The 17,807-nt window shown below is 37.5% G+C and overlaps 1 protein-coding gene across 2 annotated transcripts in view; it reads left to right on the plus strand.

Moving 5' to 3' along the window:
* LRRN1 (leucine rich repeat neuronal 1) overlaps positions 1 to 16,614 on the plus strand; it is a 36,841-nt gene extending 20,227 nt beyond the window's left edge. For both annotated transcript variants that reach the window (XM_008582514.1, XM_008582515.1), the window contains exon 2: positions 13,379 to 16,614. In XM_008582514.1, coding sequence (XP_008580736.1) covers positions 13,653 to 15,803 — 2,151 coding nt within the window. In that variant the 5' untranslated portion in view covers positions 13,379 to 13,652 and the 3' untranslated portion in view covers positions 15,804 to 16,614. The remainder of the gene's footprint in view (positions 1 to 13,378) is intronic.
* The last annotated feature ends 1,193 nt before the right edge of the window (positions 16,615 to 17,807 follow it).

A 17,807-nucleotide genomic window follows, 5' to 3' on the forward strand; every position in this document is an offset into this window, starting at 1 on the left:
AATCGAAATACAATAAAATGTAAAAAATCAATTTTTCATTTCCTCCAGTCACATTTCGAGTGCTCAATAGCCACTCAAGAGCTACCATAGTGGGCTGTACAGATACAGAATGTTTTTGTCATTGCAGGACGTTGTACTGGGTAGGGCTGATAGAGCGATCACAAGTTGGCAGCTCTCATCTCTCCTTTCCAAAGATTCACACATCTCTTCACTCCTCCCTTTTGACATGAGTCTCCTTTTACAGTCACTTGTGGCCTTGTTGTATTCCCTCCCCATAAGATTATAAACTATGCAAGGACGGGGTCTGGTCTTGTGGCCCTGTGACACAGTAAGCACTCACTGAGTATTTGTTTAATTTCAATTAATCTGATCTAATTAGTGTGATTTTACTGGATCTCTTCTACAGTTAGACTAACTCCAGATTTCATCAGAGTCTAGAGAAAAGGGTGGATCAGAGAGCAGGTTTTTCTCAATCACAGCATTAGGATGTAAGGGGAATAGATTTATGCTAAGTTGAATTTGCTTTTTTTTTTTTTAAGAGTAAGGCTTTTAAAAGAACAGGTTTGTATCACTCCAAATGTAGAAGAGACCCACAGGACCATTAATATTTGCAGGCATAGAACTATTGTCATATTTTGGCACCTGGAAAGCACATTTTAATTGATTCAGTTAGTTACTTGATTTATTTATTGAGTGTCCACTATTTATTTATTTACTGCCTGGCCCTGGGATGACTCACTGTGAGCAAGACAGAAGTGGGTTCCTTGCTCCATGAGATTCACACTCTCTTACTGGCAGATGGAAATACTGACAAGGACTCTATCCAGACAGGTTGAGATAGAAGAGGGTTACGGGCTCCAGCATCAGATGTCTGGATTCATATAAAACCTCCGCCACTCTATTGCCCTGGCTCCGAGACCTTTGCCAGGTTATTTCATTTTTCTGAATCTCCACTTCATCATCCACTAACACAGGAAACAATGGCACCCACCTCATAGGGTTGTGAGTATTAAATGAAATAATTTATGTAAAGCAGTCAGTGCAGTGTATGTTGCATAATAAGAGCTATTATCCTTATGATTGCTACTTAGCCAAAACTACCCAGCAACGAACATTAATATATAAAAAATGGGAAATTTCTGCAAGGTTGGAAAATACTTTATTATCTGGAAAGGATGCTTTCTCTCTTTCTTGGACTAACAGTTTAATTCCCTCAGCTTATTATTTATATCTTTGCACACAGAATAACTGAGATGGATATATAAATGTTTTGCTAGATCCCCATCTCCTGGTATATTTTTCTATTTCTTTGGTGAGGATTTAACTTGTTTGCAACACTTCCTTTTAAGACAACTAGGGATATGGAAATGCATTGGGTGTCATTCAGCCTCACTTGGTAGGGACGTGCACTTTTTAACATAGTGCTTGCAAGGAATAATCTTTTATTAAAGAGACTCACCATTAAACTGCAAAATTGAAATCCTAAGTAACCAGAATGCGAAGATTTAATTAGTATTGTCTTCTTAAAGTAAATGTGTGACTTTTTTTTCTTACCTCCAGAAAGGACATTGCCTTTGCAAATACTTTCTGGAAATAAGCTGGGAAGAAGAGGGTCGGATTTCAAAGGCAATAATGTGATACTTGGGGAGTTGGCAGGTTGAGTCCTGCCCATTGTTTTGTCTGAGGGAGAAGGTCACCTGCTTGTGTCCCCTTTTTTTTTTTTAGATTCCACATGTGAGCAACCTGCCATATTCTTACTTAAGGTTTAGTGAAAACTAAAGTGCCTTTGTTTTAAAATCTTTTCTAGTATTCTAGGGCTGGCCAGTTAGCTCAGTTGGTTAGAGCAGGGACTTGTAATGCCAAGGTCAAGGATTCAGTTACCCATACTGGCCAGCAGCAACAACAACAACAAAAAATCTTTCTAGTGTTCTAGAAATCTCCTCTATCCTTACCTGAGGGATAGAGGATGTCTCTGTGGTACTCAAGCTATTTGGAAAACAGATGAACCATACGTCGGTCTTCACCATGATTTGTTACTCTCAAATCATTTGGGAAGAATCTGTATTGCCTTCAAGAGCTATAAATGCTCCCAGGCAGCCTATCTATACTTCTGATACTTCACTGACAGTCTCATGCATTTGATTCAAACTGAAGGCTTTGGGGATGATCCCTTGACATGTGGGAGGTGGTTCTTACAGCATGCGCTTTAGAACCAGGATGACTTGGTTTGAATCCTGCCTGCATCACTTTCTAGCTGTGTGTCTTAAACAGGTTACTTAATATCTCTATGCATTGGTTTCCTCAATGTAAAAGGTGACAATTATAATACCTACATCCTTGGGATGTTGTAAGGAAAAACTAAAGCACCAAGTAAGTGTTAGATTAAAAAAAAAAAAAAAAAGCTGTTCCAGATAATTTTCAAGAAACACATTAATTTCCTTGTTGGAAGAGTAGATATTAAGTTAGGTTTTCAGCGCGTGACTCTAATTGTCCAAGTTGGGAACTCCAGTGGAAATTTGTTTGTTGAGATCCTGCTGTGATTCACTGCTCAGGACACGTCCTCTCACTTACTGCTCAGAATATCCAGATCAGGTAGAATGACTATGCCTTTCTAACAGAGGAGGAACCCAAGGTTCAGAGAGGTGATGTCATTTGTTCCAGCTGCTATTGGTAGTACCATACTCTGGTATGTACCTATGTACCAAAGGCCCTGTCTGCCTTTTAAGACTTACTTTCTTTTTTAAAAATGAAACAAAACAGTTTCTCTTAAAAAGCCAGGATCAATTGTTTTGCTTGCAGTCACAAGGAGTGCTGCCTACATGTGTGTCTTTAACAGGAGAAATCCTGTTAAAGAAAAAAGAAGCATCAAATACCCAAGGTCCTGGTGCTGGAGGGGCCCTTAGACATAATCTAGCTTAAGTCCAACCTCATCATTTATAGGCAGGAAAGACAGTTTTGTGTTGGAGGCAAAACCAAAGGTAAGGACATGGATTCCCTACCTCTTGTTCCAGGGCTCCGTCTCTGCACTATGCTGTTTCAAACCACCTGAGAACCAGGTGGGATTCAGAGCTAGACAGTATTAGGACACAGGCCCTATGTCCATGACTTACTGGCTCACTTGGGAAGAGTGATTTGACCTCTCCATGATCATACTTTATACCATATCCATATAAGTGACTCAGTACAGTGGTTAGTACATAGTAAGTCTTTTATTAAAGTAAGTCTATTAGTAAAGTTGCCTACATTTACATTATTATTATATTATTCACGCGGCCTCTCCAATCTTGAATGCCCGCATCCAACTCCTTCTCGTTTTTGAAATCTACCGTATGCTTCTTTCATTTGCATTTCTATGCTCTTGAGTTTGCAACACATGATCCATCATCAAATTAAGAGAAGTTTAATTTATGCACTTTACAAATTAAACTTACGATTTGGCTGTGCTTATGTAGCATAGATCAAACATTATGATCAATTCATTGCTACATTAAAAAAAAATCAATGAACATTGTTTTGCTGACCTACATAATTTTTGGAATAAATTGGCCATTAGCATGATCGATTAAGCTATCTATACCACCCTGGATCTACCAAAGGTCAAAATGGAAGTTATTAAAATAGGCCCCTGAACTATCCCTAAATTGGGTGATGTTTTCCTATGCTACTGATAAATGGTTGATTAATGGAGCACTGAAGGCCAGTGTCCTTCAAAGAGTTTTAGACTTTGCCCAAGTGGTAAAGAATATGAATTTAAATTAACCCTTAAGTAGAGAAGCAATGCAGGGTTCTGTAAAGGACAGCATGTTTGAAGACTGGGAAGGGAGTCAAGCTTGGCCTTGAAATGTGTGACCTCACCTCTCTGAATGTCCTGCTCTGTAAAACGAGAAGTTATTTTTGACATGCCAGGAGATCTCTAAGGCCTTCTCCAACTTTAACAGTTTGTGCTTCTGTATATCTCACAGGGCAGCTAGCCTGCTTGCCTTTGATCACCTGAAGCCAAGTCAGAATCCAAGGTCAATGTTAACCCCACAGCTCGTCCATGAGTCTGCTTCCTGACCATCCCAAGCCAACTACTTGGATTTGGATTCATGCCAGCTGGTTCTAGGCTTTTGGCTTTTCATTTTTCTTTTGTTTTTTAAATTTCCTTTTGTAATTCGTAAGTCCATCCAGTGCAGCCTGTCCTGTTTACCATGCCTGGCCAACCCTCCTGAAAGAGCTAATGTGCTGTCCATGCCCAGTTCCATTTAGGAGCTGAATGAATTGTGACCCCAGCTTTTATGCCCAGCTTGGAGACCAGCTGCACCTTTGGGCTCTTCCCAGAGATGTTGGCCGAGACTGCACCTGCGGTGTGATGGATTTGCCCCAGTCAGAAAGAGGAAGGAAAATAAGGAGAAATCAAAAGATCACTGTATCCATCCAAGAACACCAGAGAATTTTTGAGTCTCTAATAATTAATTAATTATTAATAATGATAGCAAACACAAGGAGGAGAAGGAGAAAAAGAAAAGAAAATGGAGGAAAGGACAATCATATTTTCTTTGCAAACCAGAAAAACCACCACAGAAATTTAAAGTGGTCAGATCAAGAAATGCTGAATTGGGGATTGAGACGCTCAGGTTTTATTTTACTCTTCTGTCAATTAACTGGGTCAATTTAGGTCACCTAGGCGATCTCTAAGGTTCTGTCCACCATTAAAAGTAGGTCTTCCAAAAGAAAGGAATGTAAAATGAATTTTCATGGAGGTAATAATGCTTTTATTTATTTATTTATTTATTTATTTTTTATTTATTTATTTTTTATTTTTTATTTTAACTTCTCAGTGTACATCGTAGTTGATTTTTGTGACCCTTTACCCATTCCTCTTTCCCCCCTCCTTCTAATAATGCTTTTTTAAAAAAGCACTAAAGAAGCTTTCTTCAGAGCAAAGATTTATGCCATAATAAACAGTGTATAATTATAGGTTTTCACATAGGGAGTATTTGCCAATAATATTTGAAAATTTATATCTAATCTTCTAGTTATCATATATTCCCTTTAGCTGAGTATTATAGGTGGTGATTTTATGATGCAAACTGGCCACAGGCCATAAAAGGCCTAAGAACACAGATGGGTTTTGATCAGCCTGCACAGCTAAAACATTTTTGGATGCCTTTTGGAGAACATGCCCTTCCCAGCTTTTTACAGGACCACTACTCCCTGCTGTGCTAGACTCAACTGCCTTCACCTACCTAGACCTGGAAAGCATCCAGTTTTGAGATTCTTGGCATAATCAAACTCCATCCCTCTGTAACAATTTCATAAGAAGAAAGGAAAAAAAAAGGAGAGAAAGAGAGAGAGAGAAGGAAGAACGCCTCTGAAAATGGCTGGAAGTACAAGGTCACTTCAAAAAAGTTCATGGAAAGATTTGTATTATCTATTTCTCCACGAAGGTTTTGAAGTACCCTCCTACAGCTTTCCCCGACACCAGGGGAATGAGTGGATGACTTCCTGAAGTTCCTTTTGACCTGAGAAGCTATGAATACTTTTCCTCTCAACTCACTTACACTAAGATAAATAAAATAGGACACAAAGTTACATGACTTGTTCAAGGTCATCCAGGGAGTTTGTGGTGAAGCCAAAATCAAGAATCCCTTCCCTGGCAGATATCCTCTTTCTGCTGCCTGGTCCACTCACACACGCTGCTACACTGCCTGCTGAGGAATAATGTGGGCTCTCAGGAACAGTTTCTTATGCAAAAGAGCCTCAGCAAGCTCCATTATGTCCTCGCAAGGGGATACACTTTAGTGTTTCCTTAATGCATTATGGAGACGATTATAGCTCTTTCTCCCATATGGACCTTCCATCTGCAATCACTAACACACACTACAGGGTGTTTGGCTTTGGGTAATGTGTGAACCAGGAACATAATTTGGGAAATGATTGGAGAAAGAAATCTCAGAGTCAGAAAGGGTCAGGGGCCAGACAGAAGTCCAAGAAACTAATGTCTTTAAAAATAGTCCGTGCAGATTTAGTGTTCAGAATATATTTGCAAAGCATTCTTTCTTTCCCAAGAGAAATAAAATATACCCTCCCTAAAGAATTTGTTATAATCTCTCTCTCTGGCTGCACCCACACAAGCCATCTACATTATTTAAGGTTTAGAACTTGTAGTTCATAATACCAAAAAAGGCACCCTCTACTGATTTCAACTACCCCTTCCTTCCTTTCATGGTCAACATGCATAGAAAAGACTCAGATTCAATATGACACATCAAACCTATAAATAATAATAGTAATGTCTATTGGGCACTTGCTGTGTGCCAGGCCTTCTGCCAAAGGCTTTACATTTAACAACTCATTCTATTTCTTCCACCACCATGGCGAAGTAGGTTTTATAATCTCCATTTTCTAAAAATGGAAATTGAGACTTAGCTTCAATAACTTGCCCAAGGTCACAGAGCTGACTTTGAAACTAGGTCTTTCTCTCCAGAAGCCACACTCTTAACTCTATGTCATACTCTTGTTCCAAAAAGCTTAAAGCTCTTGTGAGTATAATGATACCTGGTACCTGCAGCACAGACAGGGGATCTTTCTGGGCGCTCAATTCAGAGTGGAGTCTGGCTCCTTGCTCCCCATGGGAGTGGCCTGGGGGAGTATTTGTTGAGGCAATATAATTTTTAACCCTATAGAGCCAGAAGGAAACGTTGTTTCAACAAACATGCCATTCTCCCCATTCCCGAAAGAAAATAAATTTAAATGCTGCATTTGCCCTGGATCTATTTGGACACAGGAGAGCTAAAAGAGTAATTTTTCTGAACATTATCTACATGGTATGAACTTGGTCACCAAAGAAAATATGCATAAAAGCACATGTTCTAAGAAGCCATCTTTCTTCATTTTGGAATCAAAATTTTTATTCTTCATTGCTTTGACTACTATGAGATGATGTTAATTTCTAGGTTGAAGGTTTGTGTTTTATAATTTGCTTGCCTGCATAGGGTTTTCATTTAGCTCTAATGCAATACTTGGTCTCTGGATTTCTAACAGTATTAATTCCAATGATACTGTTTGAAAATATAATGAAATGATAAGTAATAATGATAATGACTCTTTACCAAACCCCTGTGATGCCCAAGAGCCTTAAAGAGATCTGCTCAATCATCACTTCCCAGTAGCTCTCCCAACAGCAGGGTAGACATGAAATTTAATGGCAAACTTGATGAAGTTCCAGAGAGTCAGATAAGTATTTAAGGGCCCAACATGTGATGGACTCTTTCCCAGACCCTAAGCTGAATACTTGCTGGTATGTTATTGCATTGTTATCGAAATTTTCATGTATGAAGCGTGTACAATTAGCCTTAATTTTAGCAATGGAACCTGAGACAGAATTTAAATAGTTTGCATTAGGTGACATCTAATAAGTGAAGTCAGAATCTGAATACAGATCACTTGATCCCCCAGGACAGAATTTTTCCTACAACCCCAGAGCTGCCTCATTTTTTTTTTTTTTAGAATAACAAGAATTCATATAACTATCCTGTTATTATGAGTCCATATTAATTTAATGCATATGGGTCCTAGCCCTAAGTCCTACTAAATATTGTTGTTTTGTTAAACTAATATCCCATCTAACATGATCCATGGGGAAGATGAGAGTCAGTTCCAAGTTCACTGACGGTGATGACTGTGAAGTCTATTTCCTTTGGAGTTTCATATTCAGATTAGAGTGTCCCAAACATATCTTGCTGGAAAAAAAGAAGCATCAAATGTAATTGTGTAATTGTTTGTGGGCCTCTCTTGAATTGCATCCCTTGTCTGTTCAGAGACTTTCAAGCCATTGTTTGTTATTTAAGGTATTGTTTGTTTACGCTGCCAGACTTGTTTGTGGAACATCATTCTGGTAATTAGCAGGACTTTTTCTTCTCATATTTGACAGATTTAGCCAGTCAGCTCTAGAACCAAGCAATTTCTTTTTTTTTTTAAATCTATGCCAGTCATTTTTTATTTGTTGAGAATTTCAGATAATTAATTTGTGTGTGATCAAAATTAGTCTGAATTATAATGGACTTGCTTTTTTTATTGTGGTAAATATCACCTGTATTGGTCCGTTTCTGTTGCTTATACCTGAAACTGGGTAACTTATAAAGAAATGAAATTTATTTCTTACAGTTCGGAGGCTGGGAAGTCCGAGTCTGGGGGCACATCTAGTGAGGGCTGCCTTCTTAGTGGGAACTCTGTACAGAGTCCCGTGCTGACCAGGTGTCACATGGCAAGAACTGGCTGAGCATTACCCTCCTTATAAATCCACCAGAACCACACCCATTTACTCCATAAGTGGATCTATCCATTCATGTGGACACAGTCCCCACAATCTAATCACCTCTCAAAGGCCCCACCGTTTAATTATTATAATAGGATTTCCCACCCTCTTAACACTGTTGCAATGGAGATTAAGTTTCCAATACATGAACTTTTGGGGGACACATTTGACCCATAGCATCATGTAATATTGTTTACTATCTCCCATTTTTAAGTTTGCAGTTCGGTTGTATCAAGTACAAGTATATTCACATTTTTATGCAACAAATCTCCAGAACTTTTCGTGCTGCAAAACTGAAACTCTATACCCATTAAACACTAATCTCCCCTGCCCCAGCCTTTGGCAACCACCTTTCTACTTTGTGTTTCTATGATTTTGACTACTTTAGATACTTCATATGAATGGAATCATACAGTATTGTCCTTTTGTGAATGGTTTATTTCAGAATTTTCTCAAGGTTCATCCATATTGTAGCATATGACAGAATTTCCTTCTTTTTCAAAGCTGTATAATATTCCATTGTTCATATTCATCACATTTTCTTTATCCATTCATCTGCTGAGGGACATTTGGGTTGCTTCTACCTCTTGGCTTTTGCAATTAATGTTGCAATGAAAATGGGTGTACAAATATCTCTTTGAAATCCTGCTTTAAATACCCAGAAATAGGATTACTGGATCGTACGGTGATTGTATTTTTGATTTTACTCCATACTGTTTTCCGTAATGGCTGCACCATTTTACATTCCCAACCACAGTGCACAAAGGTGCCAATTTCTCAGCATCCTTGCCAACACTTGTCATTTTCTGCTCTTCTGATAGTGGCCATCATAACCGATAAGAGATGATATCTCATTATGGCTTTTATTTGCATTTCTCTTATGATTAGTGATGTTGAGCATATTTTTATAGGCTTATTATTCATTTGTATGTCTTCTTTGGAGAATTATTTAAGTCCTTTGTCCATGTTTTAATCAGGTTGTTTTGCCATTGTTATTGTTGAGTTGTAATTCCTTATATATTCTGAATATTAACCCTATATATGAATATGATTTGAAAATATTTTTTCCCATTCTGTACATTGTCTTCTCACTCTTTTGATTGTTTTCTTTGATGTGCAGAAGTGTTTGTTTGTTTTTAAATATAGCTTAAGCCTTACATTTAGGTTTTTATTGCGTTTTGAATTAATTTTTGTATAACATGTAAGATGAGAGTCTCACGCTTGTGCATGTGGATATCCAGTTTTCCCAATACCATTTGTTAAAGAGACTGTCCTTTCCCCATTGTGTAGTCTTGGCACCTTTGTCAAAGATGATTTGACCATATACAGAACGATTTATTTATGGGCTCTGTGTTCCATTGGTCTCTATGTCTGTCTTTATGACAGTACCATGCTGTCTTGTTTTCTGTTACCTTATAGTATATTTTGAAATCAGGAACTGTGAGGTCTCCAAAATTGTTCTTTTTCAAGATTATTTTGGCAATTTAGGGTCCCTTGATTCCACATGAATTTTAGAAAATTTTTTTGCCCTTAATTAAGTTTATTTTTAAGTATTCTTTTTGATGGAACACATATTGGAAGTGGGATTGTTTTCTTAATTTCCTTTTCAGATTGGTCAAAGTTAGTTTACAGAAACAAAATTCATTTGGGTGTTGATTTTGTATGCTGCAACTTTGCTGAAGTCATTTATTAGTTTTAACAGGTTTTTTGTGGAATATTTAGTGTTAACTATATATAAGATCGTGTCGTCTGTGAACAAAATTAATTCTACTTTTTTCTTTCTAATTTGGATGGTTTTATTTCTTTTTCTTTTCTAATTGCTCTGAGTAGGACTTCCAGTATTATGTTGAATAGAAGTGGCAAGAATAGCCATCTTTTCTTGTTCCTAATCTTAGAGGAAAAGCTTTCAGTCTTTCACTGTTGAGTATGTCGTTAGCTGTGGGCTTTTCATATATGGCTTTTATTATGTTGAGGTAGTTTCCTTCTATTCCTAGCTTGTTGTGTCTTTTTATCATGAAAGTGTGTTGAATTTTGTCAAATGCTTTTTCTGTATTAATTGAGATGATCATGTGTTTTTTATCCTTCATTATGTTAATGTGGTATATTCATTGACTGAATTTCATATATGGACGCTTCCTTGCATTTCAGGTATAAATCCAATTTGGTCATGGTATATAATTTTTTTAATGTGCCATTGAATTCAGTTTGCTAATATTCTGTTGAGAATTTTTGCGTCAATATTTACCAGGGATACTGGTCTCTAATTCTCTTTTCTTGTTGTGATAATGCATTTACCTTTAAACACTGTTAGTGAATAGCTCCCAAGAAATGCCCTACATTTTAAACATCTAAAATGGCTTAAGTATGTGATGAAGCTTTGTTCTATGTATAATGTCACATTTGAAAATTAGGCTGATGAATTATGCTAAAGAGAATTCAGAATGGAATACAAATATAAAAATCTTAAACACCTTTTGAGTGAAGGAAGTTTCATTCTTTGCTCCCAAAGGAGTCAAATTCAGGTTTGGGAGCGGAAAATATCTTACCTCTGTGTTTGTTATGATATTTGACATTCTGAGTTCTGTGATTTGTTTGTTTAAAGAGGTGTATGCATGCATCAAAGAGAAATTTGAATATTTCAGTACAATTATCTCAAATTATGTAATTTAAACTAAAATAGGGGTATTACCCATGGTAATATTTAAACTGCAATCCACAAAAGTTATCTTTCAATAGTAATAGACTGTTGCCGGTGGGAGTCTTTCATATAATATTAATACGTATTTTACTACTTGGTACATTTCCTTAAACTCAATCAAAACATAAAAATTCGTTGAAATCCCACCTCAGAGTTATTAAAGGGAGATTAATTCTTTTGGTTTTCTATTTTGAATTAAGATTAAGAAATAACCTGTGGCCAAAATTTTTTTAACATTTCTTGTGACCATTGCACCTGTTTTCGGATTACTCTAAATAGAAACAAGACTGGAATAAATGTATGGAGTTAATAATATTCAGAAAATGTTATTCTCTGAGGTACATTTTCATTTTATAGAATTTCTTGATAAAAGTCAGAGTCGGGTAGTTTTATATTATTGAAAAATTTTATAAATACATAATAAATGGTAAAGTAACCAGATTTGGGGGGTGGGGGAGAGAGGAATACCAAATGTGTTTCTCCCCAGAAACTAGCAATCTTCTGGTATCATGCAACATATTCATTTCCTTCTCCTACCGCAGACTTGCCAGAATCCAGACTAGGTGATTTTTACCTTGTTAGATCAGTAACACGATTTGCATATTTTGTAAAACAAAAGAAAAGTTGTTGGACTTTTCTTTCTTTCCACTAAAATATGACTTAAATATATACCTTCTAGTATTAGCTATTTGAATTATTATATTTTTTGGTCAATCACAAGGATAACCATTTTTACAAAGTAAATAGATGGTGATAGCAGCTAACATGAATTGAGAGCTTGCTATGTGTTGAACACTGGGCTTTAAGTACATTATATGCTCTATTTTATTGAATCTTTATAGTATTTTTATGAAGGTTAAAAAAAAAATCCCCAAAAACACTAGTCACTGAAATTCCTTCAGTACTCAAAGTTGAAGTGCATGATAGCAAGACAAATGTAACGAAACAACTTTTAACACCTTAGCAAGTTACTGGAAAAGCAAGACAAACACTGGATCCATAATGGTTTTTTATACTTGATTAGGATCCAGAAAACTAGAACCATTAACCACCAATATTACCTTTATGAGCAGGTGAGCAATACATATCTGACCTCAAGGATCTTGTTAAAACCAGTAGATGATGGTTAATAAAATCAAAGATCCTCAGCTGGCCTTCTTTAACTTGTCCTCTTACAACCACTATTTAGCTAAAACTAAAATGGATGAGAGATATAAGAAGAAGATAATAAATAATAAATATAATTAACTTCTATAAGCATTTGATATTTGTCAGTCACTATGCTAGGAGCTTTACATGGATTTCTTTAATTCTCTCAACAATTCTTTGAGAGAGGTATTTTAGGACCATTGCTAGTATTATAGTTGAAGAAACTGAGGCTTCAAGAGGTTAAATAACACATCCATGGTCTACAGCTAAGTGGCCAGTGACATTCCCATGAGGTTAATGAAATCATGTATGTGAGATACATATACATGTATAAACTTAATAGTATATTTGTGTTTCTAATGAATACCAGTGGTATGGTGAAATAGAGCCCTTTTATTATTTTATTCAGTCAAGATTAGATGTGGCTATTAGAATACAGGAAAAGGGCTGAGCCCGTGGCGCATTTGGGAGAGTGCGGCGCTGGGAGCGCAGTAGCGCTCCCGCCGCGGGTTCGGATCCTATATAGGGATGACTGGTGCACTCACAGCGCATTCACTGGCTGAGTGCGGTGCGGCCAGTCTCAAAAAGGACAAAAAAAAAAAAAAAAAAGAATACAGGAAAAACTGGTGTTTTCCTTTTGTAGTTAATGTTAAATTAACTTTTGCATAGGAATAATTGAGCTAGAAAGGCATTGGCTGAATACATCTACACAGTGTACTATTTGGAAACAAAAGAATTCCTGGAAACAAATGACATGTTAATTAAAAAATAAATAACTAAAAATGAGCTTTGTGCCTTTAATAAACTACCTTTCATGATTTACTTTTATTAGGAATGACTTTTTAATTTGGGGGGGCCAGAAATATATGTAGTTTCTGAAGTCATATTTGTTTTTAAAGAAATGGCATCTATGGGCTTTTCTGAGTGTTCCTAGGAAATGTGTGTATTTGTGTGCATTTGTGTGTGTGTGTGTTTAATGACTTTATCTAGTAGCACGTGCAGTTCCAATTTAATTGTAAAAGTGAAGGAACATTACAACTTGTTTTAGTGTAGCAAGTGGGGTAGTAAGAGTGTTCTGCAATTTAAATGCTTATTTAGTTACTTTGAATGAATTTTGAACATTTCTGTTATTAGATTTGTGAGTGACTATGCCTTTTTAGTAATGAGAAGAAAGGCTATAATGTAGAAAGTATATGGAATAAGCATAACATCTGTCCTCATCTAATTTTCAGGGACATCTCCAGACTTTGATCTGGTTGAAGTAACTCATGCCACACATCTGTGCACATGCCTGGACCCAAGAGACACAGTTAAAAGACTCCAAATTGCTTTCTGGCTTTTGGAAACTCCAGAAGACCACCCCTTTGGACTCTGGAATTCTACACATCTCAACTGAGACTGCCTGAATGTTTACATTTTCTGCTTGCTGTCCTACCTGTCACCGTACAGTGGTCACATTTTGCTAAACCTTACAAGTCAGGAGTTGAGTTTGCTCAGCGAGCCAGCATGGCTGGGATGAGCTTTGTTGTAGCAGCCTGCCAGTTGGTCCTGGGCTTGCTGATGACTTCATTAACCGAGTCTTCCATACAAAATAGTGAGTGTCCGCAACTTTGTGTATGTGAAATTCGTCCCTGGTTTACCCCGCAGTCGACATACAGAGAAGCCACCACTGTTGATTGCAATGATCTCCGCTTAACGAGGATTCCCAGCAACCTTTCTAGTGACACACAAGTGCTTCTCTTACAGAGCAATAACATCGCAAAGACCGTGGATGAGCTGCAGCAGCTTTTCAACTTGACTGAACTAGATTTCTCCCAAAACAATTTTACCAATATTAAGGAGGTAGGGCTGGCAAACCTAACCCAGCTCACCACTCTGCATTTGGAGGAAAATCAGATTATGGAGATGACTGATTACTGTCTTCAGGACCTCAGCAACCTTCAGGAACTCTACATCAACCACAACCAGATTAGCACTATTTCTGCTAATGCGTTTTCAGGCTTAAAAAATCTTTTAAGGCTCCACCTGAACTCCAACAAATTGAAAGTTATTGATAGTCGCTGGTTTGATTCCACACCCAACCTAGAAATTCTCATGATTGGAGAAAACCCTGTGATTGGAATTCTGGATATGAACTTCAAACCACTCTCAAATTTGAGAAGCTTAGTTTTGGCAGGGATGTATCTCACTGATATTCCTGGAAATGCCTTGGTGGGCTTGGATAGCCTCGAGAGCTTGTCTTTTTATGATAACAAACTGGTCAAGGTCCCTCAACTTGCCCTGCAAAAAGTTCCAAATTTGAAATTCTTAGATCTCAACAAAAACCCTATTCACAAAATCCAAGAAGGGGACTTCAAAAACATGCTTCGGTTAAAAGAACTGGGAATCAACAATATGGGAGAACTAGTTTCTGTCGACCGCTATGCCCTGGATAACTTGCCTGAACTCACAAAGCTAGAAGCCACCAATAACCCCAAACTGTCTTACATCCACCGCTTGGCTTTTCGAAGTGTCCCTGCCCTTGAAAGCTTGATGCTGAACAACAATGCCTTGAATGCCGTTTACCAAAAGACAGTAGAATCCCTTCCCAATCTGCGTGAGATCAGTATCCACAGCAATCCCCTAAGGTGCGACTGTGTCATCCACTGGATCAACTCCAACAAAACAAACATCCGCTTCATGGAGCCCTTATCCATGTACTGTGCCATGCCACCCGAATATAGAGGGCACCAGGTGAAGGAAGTTTTAATCCAGGACTCAGGTGAACAGTGCCTCCCAATGATACCTTATGACACATTCCCAAGTCATTTAAACATGGATATCGGCACGACGGTTTTCCTAGACTGTCGGGCCATGGCTGAGCCAGAACCTGAGATTTACTGGGTCACTCCCATTGGAAATAAGATAACTGTCGAAACCCTTTCAGATAAATACAAGCTAAGTAGTGAAGGTACCTTGGAAATATCTAATATACAAATTGAAGACTCAGGAAGCTACACATGTGTTGCCCAGAATGTCCAAGGGGCAGACACTCGAGTGGCAACAATTAAGGTTAATGGAACCCTTCTGGATGGTAGCCAGGTGTTGAAAATATATGTCAAGCAGACAGAATCTCATTCCATTTTAGTGTCCTGGAAAGTTAATTCCAATGTCATGATGTCAAATTTAAAATGGTCCTTTGCCACCATGAAGATTGACAACCCCCACATAACATACACTGCCAGGGTCCCGGTAGATGTTCATGAATACAACCTAACACATCTGCAGCCTTCCACAGATTATGAAGTGTGTCTCACAGTGTCCAGCATTCATCAGCAGACCCAGAAGTCCTGCGTAAATGTTACAACCAAAAATGCCGCCTTCGCACTGGACATCTCTGATCAAGAAACCAGCACAGCCCTTGCTGCCGTAATGGGTTCCATGTTTGCCGTCATCAGCCTTGCGTCCATTTCTGTGTACATTGCTAAAAGATTTAAGAGAAAAAACTACCACCATTCATTAAAGAAGTATATGCAGAAAACCTCTTCAATCCCGCTAAATGAGCTGTACCCACCCCTCATTAACCTCTGGGAAGGTGACAGCGAGAAAGATAAAGATTGTTCTGCAGACACCAAGCCAACCCAGGTGGACACATCCAGAAGCTATTACATGTGGTAACTCAGTGGATATTTTGCTTCTGGTAGTAAGGAGCACAAAGACGTTTTTGCTTTATTCTGCAAAAGTAACAAGTTGAAGACTTTTGTATTTTTGACTTTGCTAGTTTGTGGCAGAGTGGAGAGGACGGGTGGATATTTCAAATTTTTTTAGTATAGCGTATCGCAAGGGGTTGACACAGCTGGCAGCGACTCTAGGCTTCCAGTTGCTGTTTGGTTTTTATTCTTATCATTATTATGATTATTATATTATTATTATTTTATTTTAGTTGTGCTAAACTCAGTAATGCTGTTCTAACTAGAATGCTCAATAAAATGATTAATGACAGGTTGGGGTTCCCCTGTGCTTTTAGCAGTAGCATGACCCCTTCTGAAGCCATCAGTAGAAAGCACCATGTCCTCCAAAAAGCTAACATACAGTTTTGAAGCAGCATTGAACCTTTTTGTAGCAATCTGGTCTACAGACTTTTAACTCAAGAAACTAAGGCCAGACTTGTTACCTTCATTGAATGATGTTAGTTGACTGTACTGTAATGTTGTATCAACTGAACTGAACGTTTGCCTTTGAACAATGACTTTTTCTTTTTGTAATAGTTTAAGAGGCTTAGAACAAGCTAACAGGCAATAGAAATATGTATATCAGATTTTTTAATGTAACAAACTACATGTTAATTGTTACCTTATTCTTTTTATCTTTAGTAGACACTTTTAAAAAGAAAAGACAATAATTTTGTTGTGTTTAACTCACCAACAATATGTGGTGTATGATGAAGACAGAACTATAATAAATTAGTTTTGTTCTGATTTTTTTAGAACCCTTGCAATAATGTATCATTTATAGTTCTTGCTAGTTGCAGTGGTAATATTTTTCGCATCCATAAAAACAACAACCAAAATAAATCAGCTATAGCATGTTGCTTTTTAAAGCTAGGCCCTAAAAAGTACTGAATTCTTTTATTAAGGGAAGAAATATCTATTTTAATTAAGTTCTTTTAATGAACAGAATTTCTGTATTCTAAGTATTATTGACCAGAACCTAATGGGGAAGGAGGAGAGGGGAGTTCATATGAAGGAAAAAAGTATATTATTATATCCCATGCATAATTAAATATGATTTTTTAAATGTATATATTTACACACACACATCACACACATACATTTATACATTCAGATATGCCATATTCCTTTTCTGTAAAGGTTTTATTAAAACTTTTTTTTTTGTAACACCCTACATCAAAGTATAAAACACAGAACTATGGAGTGTTCTGAAATGTGTTATATGTTATTCCTTTTCTAACAGTTGTCTATATGCTTAGACCCATATTAGTCTATATATCAGTGTGGAGATACCTGCTGAGACAAGTAAATGATTAATAGAAAACAGAACAACTTCTATATGGTTGGCATTTTTCATACAAATAATATACGTAGACACTTTTGCAGAATTAAGTGTTTCAAAACTACACAGGAAATGTGTGTGTGAAATTTAGAACAGAAGGAGCTAGGTTTAGGTTGAAGACCAGTTCCACAAAGGGTAGAGGGAGGGGATTTGGAAGTACAGGTAGAGGACAAAGGACTTACTTGAAAATTCGAATTGATAAAGCAGAGAAATTTTTTAAAAAGGCGTTTCAGGTAGCAGCTGCTGCCGGGGACACGCTGTCACACCAGGGATGATGAGAGTGTAAAAACGGACTAAGAGGAAGCAGGTACCAGATGAGCAAAAGCAAGGAAAAGGGAGCAGAAGGAAGGTCTGGGTGAGCCAGGCTGAGGGATATTTTTCTTAGTCCAATTCCTTGTCTTGTGAGTCACTTAAAAAAATATTGTCACTTTCCTTCCCACTTCTAAGAGGGGGAAAAAGAGAATTTCAGATGGCAGAAACAAGTGAACTGCAACAGAAAACAAACAAACAAAAAACAACCAAGCCATATCTGAGCTAAAAGCAATCCTTCCCACAGCCTTCATTTGTTGGTGGGAAAACTGCGTCCTGGGCTAGGCCTACCACTTGCCC

Source organism: Galeopterus variegatus, unplaced genomic scaffold, assembly GCF_000696425.1.
Source record: "Galeopterus variegatus unplaced genomic scaffold, G_variegatus-3.0.2 Scaffold2658, whole genome shotgun sequence".
NCBI classification, from domain to species: Eukaryota; Metazoa; Chordata; class Mammalia; order Dermoptera; family Cynocephalidae; genus Galeopterus; species Galeopterus variegatus.